General features: G+C 38.2%; 1 protein-coding gene across 3 annotated transcripts; it reads left to right on the forward strand.

Annotated features, from left to right (window-relative positions):
• The first annotated feature begins 3,093 nt into the window (after positions 1 to 3,093).
• On the forward strand, positions 3,094 to 18,840 carry LOC109216613 (pyruvate dehydrogenase E1 component subunit beta-1, mitochondrial-like). 3 transcript variants are annotated; one of them, XM_019380784.1, is made up of 16 exons: positions 3,094 to 3,311; positions 3,445 to 3,527; positions 3,599 to 3,677; positions 3,759 to 3,827; positions 3,913 to 3,993; positions 4,103 to 4,129; positions 4,237 to 4,299; positions 4,396 to 4,482; positions 5,690 to 5,815; positions 15,798 to 15,931; positions 16,017 to 16,089; positions 16,170 to 16,235; positions 17,093 to 17,131; positions 17,238 to 17,362; positions 17,708 to 17,822; positions 18,511 to 18,840. In XM_019380784.1, exons 3-16 carry the CDS (start codon positions 3,627 to 3,629, stop codon positions 18,589 to 18,591), a joined length of 1,137 nt encoding a protein of 378 aa, XP_019236329.1. In that variant the 5' UTR covers positions 3,094 to 3,311; positions 3,445 to 3,527; positions 3,599 to 3,626; the 3' UTR covers positions 18,592 to 18,840. The 3 variants fall into 3 exon arrangements, with proteins under 3 accessions (XP_019236329.1, XP_019236330.1, XP_019236326.1); XM_019380785.1 differs by having other exon boundaries at positions 3,463 to 3,527; XM_019380781.1 differs by lacking the exon at positions 3,445 to 3,527.
• Positions 18,841 to 19,453: the final 613 nt, after the last annotated feature.

Here is a 19,453-nt window from a genome sequence, read left to right on the forward strand (position 1 = left end):
CGAAGGCTATAACTATTTCCACCAGTGTAGGAATGGGATGAAACTTCATGGAAGTGAAGGAAGTCAAGACAAAGATTTAGGAACAGACGACGCCTTGTTTGGAGTTCGGATGAGTGAGAAAGGTTCATTATGATTCTCTGGCCAAAACATGTCTTGTGGGGAATCTTTGGCTTTTTTATTTTAAGCATATATAAGGGGGCAGAGGTGTTGAAGCTCAGCCAGCGTCCCCCGTGCGTGCTGCCACCAAGCCGCACCAAGTAAGCTGCCTTGAAGGGGAACCTCAAGGGCCTCCCTAGACATCTCAAAGGAGTGTCTTAGGTATCCATACGAGCTTGGGAACTCTATGGACGACGCCACGCCTCAAGGCTAGTGTTGGGCACATAACGGGTGCCAGAGGCTTGACGCGTGGGACGATTATGCCCTATGGGTTACCAAAATGGTGGATAAGGACCTCCGTGCCCATTGAATACTTGGAGCACCTATCTTAGGGGCCTTATGTGTCGACTTGTGAGCACGGCTTGGGCTCAGCTATGCGAGCAAGGGTCTATTGGTCTAGACGTAGAGTTGTGGGGCGACATTGCACTATGCGGGATGGAAGTATGTCGCGAGGGCTATGTTTGACAATGCCATAAGACAACCAAGGGCATACTATGAAAGACGCATATGATATATGGCAAGGACTAAAGGTTGCCTACTCGGGCGAAACACAAGCTGGGTGCGAATGCACGAGGCGAGTGTCAAGCTTGAGGATTGGACTGCGCACGTAAGAGCGATACTCAGTGCTAGGGGAGGGACGGACATGTCCTTAGCTAGCCCCGGGTGTGCGCATGGATGAGATCCAACAGATGAGAAGCGCCACAGCTAGTCAAGGCCATGAGCCTAGACATCAGACAAGGGACATAGTTGGAGTAAGCCTCCTAGGCAAGGTTCACCACAGGCACATAATCGTGCTAGAAAACCTAGGAAAGATGACTACAGGCGCCTTACAAGCTATTTGTGTGCCGCTAATGTTCGGAAAAGGTCGGCCCGTGACACTAACACTCTATTTGGATCATTGTTATCCTTTTTTTTGAGCAAATAGGAAATATTTATATTAAAAACTACGTAGCGTTCAGTACATAACTTCCATAATTTGTGTCACTAAGGACACATTGATTGCCTAAGCATGCTAGGACATTGCAAGCATCATAAGATAGAAACTTAACAAAAACATAGTGTTCTTCTAGTTCACTTTCCACAAAATATTCTACATAAGAAGGTGGTTGAACAAAATGTCTTTTCCTCTTTGTTTGAGCAACAGCCTTCATTGCCAGTTGATGAGCTATATTATTCCCTTTCCTGAATACGTGCTGGAGGGTACCTCCTTCTGTTGGTGCATTAACAACCTGCATTCACTATCAATGTCATCATATAATTTGTTGCCTTGTTGGATAGAGTGGATCACCTCCGTGGAGTCTGTCTCTATTTCAAGAGGGAACATTCCCCATGCTTGTGCTGTTTGGAGTCCCTCTAGGAGTGCCTTGATTTCTGCTTGTAATGATCCGCTAGCATGAGTCGATTTTGCAAAACCAACTACCCATTTTTCATTGGCATTCCTGAATACACCTCCTAGGCCACAATTTTTGTTGTTGCTATTGAAACTAGCATCTATATTTAGTTCAAACCATCGTCTTGGTGGTCTGTGCCATCTTACTTTTATGGGGATTTTTTGTGGAGAGTTGAGACTTTTTTCAGTGAGAAGTTTAAATTCAGTTGCCCTTTGAATAACTTGATCACCATTTATAGGATTGTTAATATTGTTTTGATTGTTGTTATTGCTATTTAACCAAATGTACCAGATGGCAAAAGAAAAGAATGAATCCCAAGTTATAAAGTTGTTCTTTAGTGGGTAGTCAAAAGCTTTTAATTGTAGACAGTGTTCATCTTGTGCTTTATAGAAGTTTTGCCACCCAAGACAATCTCAAAAAGGTTTGGTGGCTTTACAATTAAAGAAAATATGGGTTATGGATTCCTCTTCTTTGCATTTGCATTGCCATCCAAGACAATCTCAAAAAGGTTTGGTGGCTTTACAATTAAAGAAAATATGGGTTATGGATTCCTCTTCTTTGCATTTGCATATAGGGCAGTTGGGATCAATGTTTAAACCAATTCCTGCCAGGTATTTTCTACATGGTATCCTGTTGTGGAGACATTGCCATAAAAAGAATTTAATCTTATTAGGACAACTTAGATCCCCAATCCATCGTTTCATAATGTATTGTATCGTATCGTATTGTATCGTTTTATAACTACAACGTTTGGATAGACTGTATTGTTTGCTGTTGTTAAATAGCATTTTGTTATTTGGTTTGACTGTATCGTACTTTAATATAACTGATAAGTTTACTAAAATATCCTCAATTATTTTAAATATTAATTTTTTCAAGAATTATGCGTAAAAATAATTTAAGAAAATATCTTTCTACTAAAATCAAAAAATAACTATCATTAGAAAAAAAAATAAAGAACGATGATAGAGAAACAAACGAAGACCGTTCAGTTGGCAGAACAAAGGAACGGAGATAATTAAGTAATACTTTGCACACTTGAAAACAACCAATAGTATATAGCTAATTGGAGATTACAGTAATTAGAATTGGAGTTAAAATCAAAGAAGGAGAAAAACAAAACAAAAAGAAGACAAAACCTATTCTTACTACCTTTGACAGAGTTGGGAATAGTAAGCGGCATAAGGAAAAACGGGACGAATACAAAGTAGGTTAAACGTTGGAGATTTGGAGTTAAACGAAAAAAGGTAAAGGATAAAATATAATTTTAAAGTAATAAATTAGGACATAATTGGAAAGAAAAATAAAAAATAATTCCACCATACCAAATTGGTTGTTTAAAAAAATAAGACTTTTTATTATTTCGGAACAATATATTTAACAATACAATGCAATTAATTTTAAAAAACAATCAAAATAAATATCGGTAACAACCAAGCTGTAACTCTTCACAGGCGCCAAGAGCGAGTCAAAATTGTAACGCTCCATGGTTCTTATATTCCGTCCCCTCCTTAAGGCCGCCAATTGGAGACAATTTTACTAACTAAAATTAAACAAATAAGGAAAGCAGCTTTTGGCCAAATTTTTATTGTCTTCTCCTCTCTCTCTCTATATATATGTCGCAATCAAAAGTGTGACTTTCAATCACTCTTGCTTCTTCTCTCTGCCATAGCCAAAAACTAACTAACAGGTTCATGTCCCTCCAACCTCGCACCCCATAAGAAAATCCAACGTAAAATTCCAGCGATTCATTGAAATTTACCGGTATTTTCTTCTTCTTATGTAGATGTATACAATTTTGTCTGCTTGTTCGTGTGATGATCGTATGTCTTTTAGATCTATGTTACATTGACTTAATTATTGGTAATTTTAGTCTTTTTTTACTAAATTTTTGTAGACTTTGAATAATTGTCAGTGCTCGCTTTCTTATTACTCCTACTGAACCCTGGTACAAACAAGACAAATCAAGGAAGAATATAGGTTTGATAAACCTTTTTTTGTTTTCACTGATTTAACCTATTGCGTGATGATATGTTTGTGATTTTTATTAGGTTTTCTCTCAGTTAAGAGGAAGTGGATATGTCTGGAATTATAGGTCGAAAATTGGCCAGCAGAGGCATTTCTGCTTTCGTGAGTATTGGAGTTAATTTTTTTGTAATAGATTCAGATTTCATTTTTCTGAAATTTTTTAAATTGCGTTTCTGGTTTCAGAATATAAACCAGTTCTTGCGGGAAAGCAGGGTATTTACATCTAGAACTTACTCTTCCACTGCTAAAGAGGTGATTTCTTTTTCCTTTAATTTTGTCATGCAATAATTTAATGTTTAGTTTTATTTGATAGTGAGTGCTTTAAACATCTTTGCAGATGACAGTGCGAGACGCTCTAAATTCTGCTCTTGATGAAGAAATGTCTGCAGATCCTAAGGTCTTTATAATGGGGGAAGAGGTATAGTTGTAGCTTTTTAAAAGGTTCTTAAAATGCATTGTATAACCATTCAATGTTATTTTTTAAATCTTGATCAATAAAATATATATTCTTTATTGTGTTGACTTAGGTTGGTGAGTACCAGGGAGCCTACAAGGTTAGATATCTTGCACAATCTCAATTGTTGCACTAATCTCATGTATTCATCACACTTGATAATCTATATTTTATGCCTGATTTTTTTTTGGATTATAAATCTCCCAGATTTCAAAGGGGCTTTTGGATAAATATGGTCCGGAAAGAGTTCTTGATACACCGATCACTGAGGTTGCTCCTTGTACACTAATAATCAAATAGATGTTCTTTGGCTCTCCGTGGAACATATATGATGAAGCGCCTAAAATGTCTTATGTTCTTTCCTAGGCTGGATTTGCTGGAATTGGAGTTGGTGCCGCTTACCATGGACTGAAGCCTATAATAGAATTCATGACATTTAACTTCTCCATGCAGGTTGGACTTTTTTTCTCTTTAAACACCGTTTTTCTTTTCTTAGTGACTTACTGAATTATTTGTCAAAGATGTAGAAGTCATTCACATTGTCGTTGAATGAAACAAATGTAGCACACAACTGTATCAGTTCAATGCATCCATTAGCATGTTATAGCACCTCTTTTTTTTTTTTTTTTTGGGGGGGGGGTGGGTGGGTGGGTGGGGGTGGGGGTGGGGTGGGGGGTGGTGGTGGTGGTGAGTGGGTGCATCTGTGGGTGTTTTTAAGTAAGATTTAGGATAAACAAAACTTGCTAATAGGATTGGTTCATGAATCAAGATTAGTGCGGAGTTATTTTCTAGTATGATGTGTTGTAAGTTGTTCTTTTCTTTGTTTTGTATTTTTGCTGATTGAATGAAATGTGTTGCTAATACAAGCAACAATATGCTCTTATAAAAAAATGATTTTAAAAAATAAATACAACAAAATGCCAAAGGGGGAGGAAACTTAAGTTATAGTCTTTGAGGACAAAAGATTCTGTCTTGGTATTTCAGTTCTGAATTCGACAGACCATCTACACTAGTGAAAGCAAACTGCTATTGCTTTCTCTTCCGTGTACTCGTGTTCTCTCAGGGAATGGATGCCCGCTATTGCTTTCAGCCACTGAAATGCTAGCAACAAGCAGCTTCACTGTAAGGAGGATACAAATTTTAAGCACTTAAGCTAGAAAGTTAAAACAGGGCACTTTGATATTTGAGGTCGATACCAACTCGTTATAGTCCACAAAGATTTCGTCATCTCCAGCTTTATAATGCGTGACACTACAACTAATTCTTGAGTGGCTGTGCTGGTAAATGGGCTATACTATTAAATACTTAAATGGCCTTATGGTTTTTTCAGTAGCTCTATTTTATTTAGAAATAAGTATAAATGTTTTCTTATTACTGTTGTTTTGCTAGCATTGAGAATTTTTTGTATTTTCTTATCTAACCAAATTGACATGCTGCAATTTATTCCCTCTCTTTGTACTAACATGTGTCTGTAGAGCTTCTAGAATAGAATATGACAACGTCATTTCTATTTGCAAATGTTGGCATGGATTCTGGTTAAGTAGTGGCATGTGGAAAATCATTTTTTATATAGGATTTGTAATATTATCATAACGTTGGAGTTATTTATAGCACTTGTCCTTGAGTACAGGCATATAACCTTGCTGGTGCTTATTTGCAGGCAATCGACCATATTATTAATTCTGCCGCAAAATCCAATTACATGTCTGCTGGTCAGATATCAGTGCCAATTGTTTTCAGAGGTCCTAATGGTGCTGCAGCTGGAGTTGGTGCCCAGCATTCTCAGGTATGTCTATGAACTGACATGGGGTGTGCACTCTGTTTTGTTGGTGCTGTTGTCTGAGTTCATTAAAGTTAAATGAAGTAAGCTTATGCATCATGTTGCTACACTGTTATAAGTTATTACATTTGATCTTCTGTATTTATCTCATCTTGGTGGTAAAAGTATGCTATATAAGATCATCTGTTTCCAGATTGAATTTTTTTTTTCTTTGTATGCGGCAATAGGCAGAAATAAAGGGAATTTTTCATCTAAGATTCGTTAAGATTGTGTTTTAACGTTGCCTTCAGTTAATCAATTACGGATAACACACTTGAACCATCATTTGAAGCACCATCAGTTAATTGGCTGCTTGGTTTTAGGGACTGATCAGGTTGCAGGCACTAGCTTATGAATGAGGATGCTAGAAAGTTAGTTAGAAAAATAATATCTGGCTGATATGATAATGGAATTTTCTCCTTTCAGAGAGCTATATTTGTTTTTTCCAAGAATGTCCAAGATTTCTCTTTTTGTACTATCACAGCAATTAGTATGAGTAAAGTAGAGAGGGTTAGTTAAAGACAGGTTGTTAAGAGATGAGAGTGTGGGGACTGTAGAGACAGGGATAAAAAGCGTAGTTCCCGGTGTCATAGTTTACCTTTCTATCTTCCCCTCTTGTGACGTTCCCTAAGCTCTTCCTTCCTCACTTTTCATTCTACTGTTTTTGTGGCTTCTCTTCTACTATCGGGAGTTGTATGGGTGATGAGGTGAGCTCTAAAGCATATATACATATATAAGTCTGGGTAAGCGACCATTGGCGGGATGGGTAGCAGCTACTATCATTATACCAGTCTAAGGTTGTTCGTGGAGGTAGGTCTCTTGTGTAAGTAATTCTTTGGTAAAGCGAGGAGCTATGAAATTCATATTGGGTATTTGAGTTTTAGAAGCTGAAAACATATACTGGATCAAGTAAATATGCAAAACTTAAGGTAGAAGCGTAGATATGCTTTGTTAGATAGTTAATAGTTGTGTAAATAAGTATAGTCCCACATGGAATAGGATTAATGTATGTATTGTGTATTGTTATAAATAGGGGTCCCTGTATTATAGTTAAACATCAATAATATATTTTTCTCCTGTGATTTCTTGACACAGTATCGAAGTTATAGTGAGAAAATACTTGCTGTGCAATCTACCAGCGATTCCGGGAAGAAATAGTTTCAACGTGCAACTTTTCTCGTGGCTGTTTGCATCAAAGTCATTATTTATCGGTGTTGTACACAAATCAACACCACCACAAGGTTCGTCGTAGTCCCATGATCTAACCCCATCAAACCCCACCGGAAAAATCCTCCCCATGCGCCGGACAGATAGGAAATTTTCTGGCAAGATCTGTACATGCGCATGGCGCGTGATCCCTCTTCCGGCCAGATTCCGACAGAACTTCTTCAGGACAGCTTACTCACACAGTGATTCTGAGTCCACCTATACTATTTCCTACAGATTCCGAAAACTTTAGAATTTTAGGCGAGCTGCCGTTACTTTTCCTGCGTGAACAATATTCTGTCCAGTTTGAGCAGTGCTTTCTTGAATTTCCTAGTTTTGTTGGGATCTTCTGAAGCTATTCTCTTGACTTCTTGAAGTTGATTACGAATTTGGTCAATTAGAATTCACTTCAAAAATTGTCTTTCAATTTAGATGCTTTTGGTTCCAAAAATAATGGAGTTGGAAATTCAGCCTTTATGATTACTTCCCTATTTGAGAGTTCAAATTATTTATTCGTCTGTCGAGTTGTGGTGTAAAGGTCAGGATGTTCAAGATCACTTAATTAAAAAGGCTAGCCAGAGAGATGAAAAGGCCAAACACATTGAAAAAAAATCGATGCTCAATTATGTCGTATCCTATGGCGGTCTATTGATTCCAAGTTGATGTCTTTGTTTCATCCATTCCAGACATGTCATTTAGCTTGGGAAAAGGCTTGCACTTTATACACTAATGACATATCTCGTTTCTATGATGTGATATTGCGGATGACAATTTGAAGAAACATGAATTGGATGTCTACTTACTTGGGACAAGTGCAGGCCATTATGGATATGTCTACTTACTTGCAGTGACAGAAGATGTTTCTAATTCTTACGGTCGCTGGACTACCTAATGACCTTGATTCAATACGCGACCAGGTTTTGCTACTCGGACTATCCCTACAATTGATGCATTATTCTCTAGATTACTTCGCCTTGCTGCAGTGCCAGTCACATAGTGATCTTATCATAGACAATTGATCCTCTATTATCGCATCCGAAACAGTGAAAAATCGAGCATCTTAGACTATAGAGAATAGACGAGGAGGAGGTCGTTTTGGAAGGTCTCGACCCAAGTGTTCTTATTATAATAAGCTTGGACACACTCGTGAGGTGTGTCACTCTTTGCATGGGCGACCACCAAAAATGCTCATGTTGCTCAAACCAAGATTGTAGGTAACCAGGGGTTTTCTTTATCTGAATGGGAATATAATGAGTTCCTTCAATATTGAGCTAGTAAACAGACACCTCCACAAGTAACTTTTGTTGCTCATACTGATACTTGTGTTGCTGGTAATTCTTTTGCTTGTGTTTCCCGTCCACTACTCTTGGACCGTGGGTCATGGACTCAAGCGCCTCTAATCATATTTTTGGTAATAGTTAACTCTTGTCAAAAATTGTTTATTCATACTCTCTTCCCAATGCGACTCTAGCCAATGGAGTCCCAACAAAAGCAAAAGGAGTTGGACAAGGCGACAAGCTAATCCCTTATCCTCTGTCACATTAGATTCTGTCCTTTATGTCCCTGACTGTCCTTTTAATCTTGCATCAGTTAATCGATTGACTCGTGCCCTCCATTGTGGTATATATTTTATTGATGAGTCTTTTGTGATGCAGGACAGCAGTACGGGACAAACGATTGGCACAGGGTGTTAGTCACAAGGCCTTTACTATGTTAACTCACTCAATCCCTTCACAGCATGTCCAGTTACTGATCCTCCAGACCTAATTCACAGACGTTTAGGACATCCGAGTTTATCCAATCTTCAGAAGATGGTGCCCAGTTTGTCTAGTTTGTCTATATTAGATTATGAGTCGTGTCAACTTGGGAAACATACTCGAGCTTCCTTTTCGCAAAATGTTAAGAGTTGTGCGGAGTCTATGTTTTCTTTAGTTCATTCTGATATATGGGGTTGTAGTAGAGTCAGTTCAACCTTAGAATTTCATTATTTTGTTAGTTTCATTGATGATTACTCAAGATTTACTTGGATTTTCCTAATGAAAGTTCGTTCTGAGTTGCTTTCTATATTCCAAAGTTTTTGTGCTGAAATATAAAATCAATTTGGCATTTCTATTCGCATCTTTCGCAATCATAATGTCTTAGAATACTTATCCTCTCAATTTCAATAGTTTATGACTTATCAGAGAATTATTCATCAGATGTCTTGTCCGTATACCCCTCAGCAGATAGGGTAGCATAGAGAAAGAATAGGCACTTCATTGAGATTGCTCACACACTTCTCATTGAGTCCCATGTTCCGCTGCATTTTTAAGGTGATGCAGTTTTCACGACTTGTTACTTAATTAATCGGATGCCTTCATCTTACATTCAAAGTCAGATTTCGCATTCAGTATTGTTTTCTCAGTCACCATTATACTCACTTCCCGCTAATGTGTTTGGGAGCACATGCTTCGTTCATAACAACTCTCGAAAAAGATAAGTTAGCTCCTCGTGCTCTCAAGGGTGTCTTCCTTGGGTATTCTCGAGTTCAAAAGGGATTTCATTGCTACTCACCTGATCTTCGTTGGTACCTTATGTTAGCTGATGTTACATTTTACGAGTTTCACCTTACTTTACTTCTCTGACCACCTTGATATATTTGAGGTCTTACCCATACAACTCTTCCACATCCTAAGCCATAGAAGTCTTACCCATACCGACTGTTGAGGAATCTAGTGCTACTCCCCCTAGATCCCAACCACAGGAACACCACTCTAGACTTATCGTCGTCGTCCGTGTCCAGCATCAGGCCTAGCTAGTTCACATCCCGCATCTGACCCTGCTCCTAACTTGTCTCCTCCTAGTCTACTGATTGCACTTCGGAAAGATATATGGTCCACACTTAATCCAAATCCACATTATGTCGGTTTAAGTTATCATTGTCTGTCATCACCTCATTATGTTTTTGTATATTCTTTGTCCTCTGTTTCCATCACTAAGTCTACAGGTGAAGCATTGTCTCATCGAGAATGGCGACAGGCTATGATTGACGAGATGTCTGCTTTACATACGAGTGGTACTTGGGAGCTTGTTCCTCTTCCTTCAGGTAAATCTATTGTTGGTTGTCGTTGGGGTTATGCTGTCAAAGTTGGTCCGGATGACTAGGTTGATCGACTTAAGGCCCGTTTTGTTGCCAAAGGGTATATGCAGATATTTGGGCTCGATTAAACTGATAGTTTCTCTCCTGTGGCTAAAATAGCATCAGTCCGCCTTTTTTTATCCATGGCTATTGTTCGTCACTGGCGTCTCTATCAGTTGGACATTGAGAGTGTTTGTCTTCACGGTGATCTTGAGGATGAAGTTTATATGGAGTAACCACCTCGTTTTGTTGCTCAGGGGGAGTCTAGTAGCCTTGTATGTCGTTTGCGCCAGTGACTTTATGGTCTAAAGCAGTCTCCTGGAGCCTAGTTTGGTAAGTTCAGGACAATTATTCAAGAGTTTGGCATGACTCGTAGTGAAGTTGATCACTCTGTGTTTTATCAGCATTCTACTTCAAATCTTCGTATTTATCTGGTGGTTTATGTTGACGATATTGTTATTATCGGCAATGATTAAGATGATATTACTAAGTTGGAGCAATATCTCTTTTAGCACTTTAGGACTAAGGATCTTGGCAGATTAAGTATTTTCTGGGTGTTGAGGTCGCTCAGTCTAGCTCAGGTATTGTGATCTCACAACGGAAGTATGCCTAAGACATTCTTGAGGAGACATGCATGATAGGTTGTAGACCTGTTGACACTCATATGGATTCGAATTTTAAAGTTCTGCCAGGACAAGGGGAGCCGGTTAGTGATCCTGCAAGATATAGGTAGCTGGTTGGTAAATTAAATTACCTCACAGTAACTAGACTTGATATTTCCTTTCATGTGACTATTGTGAGTCAGTTTGTGGATTCTCCCTGTGATAGTCATTAGGATGCTGTTGTCCGCATTCTTCGACATATAAAATCAGCTCCATGCAAAGGGTTATTGTTTGAGGATCGAGGCCATGAGCAGATCATTGGATACTGAGATGCTGATTGGGAAGGATCACCTTCTGATAGACGTTCTACATCTGGGTATTGTGTTTTAGTAGGAGGTAATTTGGTGTATTAGAAGAGCAAAGAAACAGAATGTAGTTGCTCGGTCTAGTGCAGGAGCAGAATATCGAGCAATGGCTATGGCAATATATGAGCTAATTTGGACCAAACAGTTGCTCAAAGAGTTGAAATTCGGTGAAATCAGCTAGATGGAACTTGTGTGCGATAATCAAGCTACCCTTCATATTGCATCAAATCCATCACTCCGTGACACAATTAAACACATTGAGATTTATTGTCACTTCGCCAGAGAAAAGATACTCACAGGAGATATTGCTACAAAGTTTGTGAAGTCAAATGATTGTCTTGCAGATATTTCACCAAGTCCCACACTGGTCTTCGTATTAGTTACATATGTAACAAGTTCGGTACGTATGATCTGTATGCACCGGCTTGAGGGGAGTGTTAGATGGTTAGTAGTTTTGTAAATAAGTATTGTCCCACATGGAATAGGATTAGTGTATGTATTGTGTATTATTATAAATAAAGGTCCTTGTATTATAGTTAAACATTATTAATATATATTTTTCTCCCGTGATTTCTCACATGCTTAAAGATACTAATATTAAGTGAGAGAACTACAAGTGTTAGGACTAATGAGTAACGACCAAATTATAGCTGTTTGCTTTTATCTGTTTTGTGGCTATCAGTGTATGTTGGTCATTATTTGTGTCATGGGCGGCTTTCCAGCCATGCCCCATGACCCCTTGGGTGCGCCCCGTGGCGTCCTAGCAAGCCTCCCAATGCCTAGCGCCACGGACGGCCCCGTGGTCTTGCCGCGCCAAGTGACAAGCGCGCAGGTGCCTCTGTCGCTCCACCGATATCCCTCGCCAGCGCCAAGCCGCAGGCAGATTCCAACAGCTGCCGCGCGCGCAGACCGTGATGCCAAAGACAATGCTGCTGACAATGGACCTGCTGCTGCCTTATAGAAAACTAAGTCATTTTCATTGTAATTATAGAGTAGTTTTATTTCATGTACTTCCATTTTGTTTCTCTAGCTTAGTCAAGTCTAGTCTTGTAGTTTTGGATTATTTTTTTTAAGCATTATTAGGGGGATCAAGCAATCAAAACTTTCTAGCAAGCAAGCAATTGTCTGTACTGGTGTCTCTCCCCCTCGACACCGCGTTGCTTTTCTGTAATAGCTTTCATTAATGCAATCAAGCTTTCTTTCATTCTCAATTCTCATTTCTGTTCTCTCAATTGCTCTTGACATTTGTTTTCCCGTACGGCACTGACAATCTCGTCTAGCGTACGGAGGGGACCTCAGTTGGCGGACAACAACTGCACTGACATCAGTTGCTTAGCCTTACGTCGCCCTTCCAAAGAATCTTAGGAAGGCGCCGCGTAACATTAGATGTGGCAAAATGGATAAAATTTATAAGAATCTGGCCATATTATCCGCTCAAAAATGGGTTGGATACCTGATCCACTAAAAGGGGGTCAAATATAGGTCAACCCATATTATCCGCTCAAAAAAATGGATAACCCGCGTGTCGAAAATGGACTTCACCCATTGATGACCCAGTTGGCACAGACTTGGTTGACTTTTTAGAATTGATCCTTTGTAGATTTGCCATCTTGGGCACCTCTACTATTGAGATTGCAGATTAAAATGCCAAAGTCAAGCTTTTGTTTCTTTTTTGTTTTTTTTTTCTTTTTCTTCTCTTTTGTTCTTTCTTTTTTCTTCTCATTTTTGTCATAAACTAAAGTCTGGCTCTTACCTGGGTGTAATTCTTTTATGACAGATCTTTTTTTTCTATTTTTTTTTCCTTGAGCTAACCTTTTTTTTTTAAATTCTTTTTCATAATTGTTTGATTTATTCAGATAAAAAAGTTTAAAATAAGAAAACGCCCCGTACATTTTTGGGATAGTATATCCTAATAATATGTATTAAAGTGGCTCTGCATATGAATTTCAAAGGAAAACGTTACCGAATAAGCTAAGTTGTTATCTATATCACTAATCTTTGGACACACACGAACTCCATATCTCCATATAGGATAACCCATATTTTAAGTGTTCATCATAAAATTTAAAGTACACAAGAAGTTGTACTCTTTTTTACTTTGACTGTAAAATTGATGCCGATTATGTAAATAAATTATTATTTACATCATTACCATTGAAGAAACATGTAGATATTATTATAAAAAAAAGGACAGCTCGATGCATTAAGCTCCCGCTATGGGCGGGGTCTGGGGAAGGGCTGAACCCCAAGGGTCTTTTGTACGCATCCTTACCCTGCATCTCTGCAAGAGGCTGTTTCCACGGCTCGATATTATTAGAAAACAAAAACCTAATTTTCAAGTGTACTAACTAAATGTTGATCATGAATAATAATATTAATTTTGATTTAAAGATCGTTATTAAAGCATTTATATAGTACAAAGCAAAGAGTGATCCAATCTTTGGCAGAGATTACCTTCTTCCTTTAAATGAAACACCTAAGAAAATGGAGTAAATATATCTCCTCCTTTGGATAAATGGTGTATTGTGTATGCATTTAGACAAAAAGTAAAAATTGAACATTCAAGAAGCCATGGATAATATGGATTCGGTTAACCTAATTCTTACCCGTATTAAATATTGGGGGGACGGGAGGGGGTGGGAGGTTGGAAATTTTATCCATTTCTGGCTAACCCATTTTCGACCCGCCCATATTCGACCCAACTTGCCCGTTTGCCGCCCCTAGTCATTATCAATGGATTTTTATGTGTATATTCCTTAATCTATGCATTTGACCCTTAAAGTTATCTTTATAATGTAACTTGTGATCTATAATGTATGAGAAGCCTTCAAATAACTTTATGCAAAAATAAATGCTAGAGCATAATCGGACTGCAATAGTACTCAAGCCACTGCTCGGGAAGACGGTATCCACTGTTTTGTGGCGTAGCCATCCTGACCCCTAGTTTCGGTCTTCAAATACGCCTTCCATATATACATACATCATCAGAAGTCTTAGTTATGAATCTGATCTTCTGAGCCTTTTGAACAGGCATCAGCTTATAGCCCTTTCCTGCGCTGTTGCTCTTTACCTTTGGAGAGAAATGCTATTTCCTTATATATTAAATTCTAATGATTGACATCAGGAAACTGCTTTTTGGAAGTAGTTGAATGGTTATAAATGAGCATTTAATCTGTGGATGGAGTGTTGTGCATCAATCTGATGATTGACATTAGGACATTTGAACAGCATCCTGGCTGTGTACTTCTGAATATCTAACTTGGAAGTACCACCCGCTCTGCTGCATTAGGTGTGGAATGGAGATAAGGTCATGGCTTAAAACCCAAAGTTACTCCCAATCAGTTCTTAAAGTATGGCTTGCTGTGTGCAAGATCTTTTAAATGTGACTTGCTATAGATAATTTTCTTTATCACCATATGAGGAATAAGCTAATTTGTAGTCTAATTATCATTCTTATAAATTGATGGAACAATGTCGCTAGTGAAATAGGAGTCTCTAAAAACTATTCAAAGTAACTGGAGGTCAACAAAGTCCAGCTAAGAAAGTTTATGTGTTTCACTTCTGGTTGTATAGACAATTCTGAGAGAAGATCTAAGGTCTATATCTCAATTTCTGATTTCTGAAAGCAGAGTTTCTTGAGCTCCCCTGTACCATAAAAATCTTTACCTTGGTGCATCATTGTCCTGCCCCAGGGATTGCAACAACTGGACACCTTCCTCTTCAAACTATTAAAAGAAAAAATATTAGGTCCCTTTTCCCCTACGTATGATGCCTTTTATCTTGCATCTCGCTTGCAAGATGGAGATCCAATTTCCATTTTTATCTATGTTTAGAGTGTCAATGATACCTTCTTGAACTTTATAATGCTACCTTCTTGCTTTTATGCATGATTTCCTCGGCGGAACATCTTTTCTGTTCCTAATGAGGAAAACATGATATTGATCATAAGGGTAGGGCTTTGATCTTTGATAACTAACAGGAACTCTCTTTCTGTACACTATTGGCAAAGAAAAAGAAAATTTGAGAAAGGAGATTCTGCACATATGAAGGAAAAAAGCAAGAATAACAAAAATCAGACGTGGTCGATGCATCTCCTGGACCTTGGATTTCTTTCCATGTACATCCATTGGCATGCCTTCTTTTGCTTATTGGGTTTATCTTGAAAAATAATTCACACTTTGCTGGGGTGGGGGGTTTTGGGGTGGGGGGTTTTGGGGAGGGGGGATGTGTGTTCTCATGTGTATCTCATACTTAACTTTATCATCTGAAGTGAGGCGCAAAAAATGTTGAGTGCTTCGCCTCGCTTAGCGGGCGCTTCTCTGTCGTCGTCAAGGTTCTAAAGCATACTTTTCCTTGCCAATGAGTGTAATCCTAAAGAGGTGACACTAGACAACTGATATTTCACTTTATCGTAATTCTTTTTCAATTTCTTTGTTCATATAGTTGTTATTCATGCTTATAATTACTAGTCTTGGGACTACACATACATATTTGTATTTTTTCTACATTTGTGTCTTTCTTCATTAAAGCGGGAGGCTTTATTTAAGCTTTACGCTTAAACACCCAACGGACCTTAGAGCTTCTTTGCGCTTTTCACTGTTTGATAACACTGATTATTGCCCTATATTTAATATTCCTTTCATTTATTACTTATGCAGTGCTATGCAGCATGGTTTGGTGCGTGTCCAGGATTAAAGGTGCTTGCTCCATACTCTTCTGAAGATGCTCGTGGCCTGCTTAAAGCTGCTATCAGGGATCCAGATCCTGTTGTTTTTCTGGAAAATGAGTTGCTGTGAGTTACTTTATTGATTTACTTATTCGAACTCTGGCGTTTACATATCATAATGTATCATCGTTGTGTGACTTGCATGATGCAGATATGGTGAGTCTTTCCCTGTTTCAGCTGAAGCTCTTGATTCTAGTTTCTGTCTTCCCATTGGAAAAGCCAAGGCAAGTTCTACCATGTGTATCATATGTTTCTTTGTATCATCGATATGTGGTATTGTTCCTTATATTATAACCATTGGCAGATAGAACTTGAAGGAAAAGATGTGACAATTACTGCTTTCTCAAAGATGGTCGGCTCTGCTCTTAAGGTTTGTCTGGCCTTTCTACCTAGCACTATATGGAGCACTTCTGAAGGAATTCCAACATCAGCCTTTTTGAAAATATTTTAATGTTACGCTGATAATTGATTCCTATTGAATTATATGTGAATAAAGATAGCCAGTGTATATGCATCTGAATATGTTTAACAAGTTGGTAGCAACTAATGGACCGCATGAGCATATATACATATGGGAAGCAATCCTAGTTCCTGTTAATTTTTAATGCTGCTTGATAATTATGGGGACTGTTATCGAAGACTTGAATTATGTGACAGCTTTGGACTGTGACTGCTGTCTCTCCTTTTTATGTGGCGATATGTAACTGTGACCATAGCAATTCTGAATTATCAGAAAGCCCATGGGTTTTCAGCAGCTAGTTTGCTCTCTGTTAGGTTGTGTGATGAAGTGTTTATCTGTATTTCTAAGCTTCTGAAGCTTTAGATTCTCGGCATGCATGCCTTTAACATTTGGCTAATCCTCTCCTACAACTTATGTTTAGTGGCAGATGCACAGTTTATGGTACAGGTTCGCAGAACCCAGTAGCTTTGGCTAGATCTTATAAATGTGTCGAGAAATCCACTAAATATGTACATATAATAAACTGCGAACACAATAGCATAAATGGGCCATGGGTTCGATGGCAAGCTCGGGGTCGTTTGAACCCATAAACTTCAAATTCTGAATCCGCCTCTGCCCTCTGCCTATGATCTGCTTTTTCAGCAGGGAGAATTTCATATTAAAATTGCTTGATTTGGTGGATAGATATTGCATTAAAATAAATGGATGACACTGTTTTTAATGTTATAATCACCAATTTCCTTATGTATTAAATCTGAATTTTATAGGCTGCTGAAATTCTTGCGAAGGAAGGAATTAGTGCTGAGGTAACGTGTTCGGTTTTTGGTTTTGGTTTAAATCATTAGTCTATGCTTACAAGGTGTCTGTTTCTTTATACTAGTTTCCTTTAATTCCTTATTTTTTCATGTACAGGTTGTAAATCTGCGCTCAATCCGACCGCTTGATAGATCCACAATTAATGCATCTGTCAGGAAAACCAACAGACTTGTAACTGTGGAAGAAGGGTTTCCACAACATGGTGTTGGCGCAGAGATCTGGTTGCCTTCTTTATAACAATCTTAGTTCCCTATCCTCTTTTCTATATCTATTTCAGATACTTCCCTCTCCCCTCCTCAGAACAAAAACGAAAAAAAAGAACTCCCTCCGTTTCAACTTTCAATTTATATGACATACTTTTCTTATTAGCCCGTTTAAAAAAGAATGACACATTTCTATATTGGAAACAATTTAACTTTTATGCTTAAGTTTCAAAAGTTTTCTTTTTTCGGAGTCAAACCACGTCATATAAATTGAAACGGAGGGAGTAGCTAAAAGAGCTTTTGTTCCATTTTATGCTGCTTTATCGAAGAAACTTACTTGATTGCATTTTTGTCTTGCATTAGTGCATCTGTGGTTGAAGAAAGCTTTGAGTATCTTGATGCACTAGTTGAGAGGATTTCAGGGGCTGATGTTCCTATGCCATATGCAGCAAATCTCGAAAGGATGGCTGTTCCACAGGTTTGTAGTTGAAGATCATCTTCTTTTTCTTATACTGGAAATAGGCGTGTTTTGTTAGGGCTTGGCCAGTTTTTGTGTGTTGTCTTCAATTTGGTTCTATTATGACTATTGTGATAAAAATGGAAAATATGGCCATTAACTGGGGGAAGAAAAAGATATGACCCAACATGATTGGGCACTCTTTCTGGTCTTTGTATATGATTACATCAATCAATGATGTAGAAGGTTTAGTGTCTGATGCATTCTGATAAGCAAATCAGCTGTGTGATATACCTCTGAATCAGTTGGTCTCGAATGTGGCATTCTTCCATATATCAGAGGACAATTATTTTCGACCAAGCTCAGGGTAAATGAGGCTGCTATTGTCATACGGAATTGGGGTAGTGTACCAGTCAAAGAAAAGAAGAAAACAAAGAAGAATTCAGAGCAAATTATTGAATCAGTAGGAGTATATGCAAGTTCTCGAAGTCTATTTTTTCAATTCCAGAAAAAGGATCATAATCATACATGCGTATATTAAGGTGCTTGAAAGTTAAAGAGGGTATAAAATGTGTTATTGGAGATAGACATCGGATATCCCAGAAGCTCATGGGGAATATTTCTTCCCATTGATTATTGGTTGAATTGCATGTCCAAGCTGATGATACTTTTTCCATTTCCTTCTGAGTATTTGAATTTGATGATGCAGGTTGAAGACATTGTTCGAGCAGCAAAGAGGGCATGTTATCGATCAGCACAAAAATCAGTTCCCATGGCCGCAACTGCTTAGGCCCCCATGCTCGTTCTAAGAATTTTATATCATTTTGTGGATAATGATTCTTTATCCGCCATCTCCGGGAAAGTTGACCATGAAACAAGACTGACTAACTGAAGTGGCGGGCTACAGTAAAAATCATAGAAAATAAATTTTGCTGGTTCTTACTTTTTTCTCTTTACTTTTTTGTTAGACAAACATGCGAACAGTTAGAAGATAAAGAAGGAAGTCCAAATGCATCCGTTAGTTGTTTACCCATAAAAAGGTATAGTTGAATTTGTATACGTAGTTTATAGACACGTAGATTAAGATGGTCTGATTAGTAAAATTACAAAGAATAAATGAAACGAAATAGAGATAATTTAAGAAAGAACAAGCTTGTATTTCAGGCAGATTCCATCGGAATCAGGATAAAACAATAGAAATGAGAGAAAAAGACACAGCTTGTTAATTCTTGTTTTTCCTGTTTCTACGATGAATGAAAGCCCATATTGATGATCACATAACGTCGGGAGTGATGCTGTGATTTTCTGTAATGACTATCCCTTTAATGTTGGTTTCTCCAATCAGTGACTTACTTTCCAATTTACTTCTTTGATCTTTGTGTCCCCAGAATTCGCATAATACCGGTCATATAACTATATCCGATAGCTAGCTGCTGATTCATCTCCACTCTGCCATCACTGCAACTTGTCTGCTCTAGAGACGTCTAACTGTAAACTCTAAATTCTACCCAATACCGATAGTACCTCTACTTTCCAATGACTCAACTTGAGGTGATTGGGAAGTAGATTATACCTTCTCTTTTCTTGGCGGGAAAGTTCTCGAACAACTTCTGACACTTGAAATGATGCACCTCTTTTTGCATTTACTGAGT

The sequence above is a fragment of the Nicotiana attenuata genome, unplaced genomic scaffold (genome assembly GCF_001879085.1).
Source record: "Nicotiana attenuata strain UT unplaced genomic scaffold, NIATTr2, whole genome shotgun sequence".
In the NCBI taxonomy this organism is placed as follows: domain Eukaryota; kingdom Viridiplantae; phylum Streptophyta; class Magnoliopsida; order Solanales; family Solanaceae; genus Nicotiana; species Nicotiana attenuata.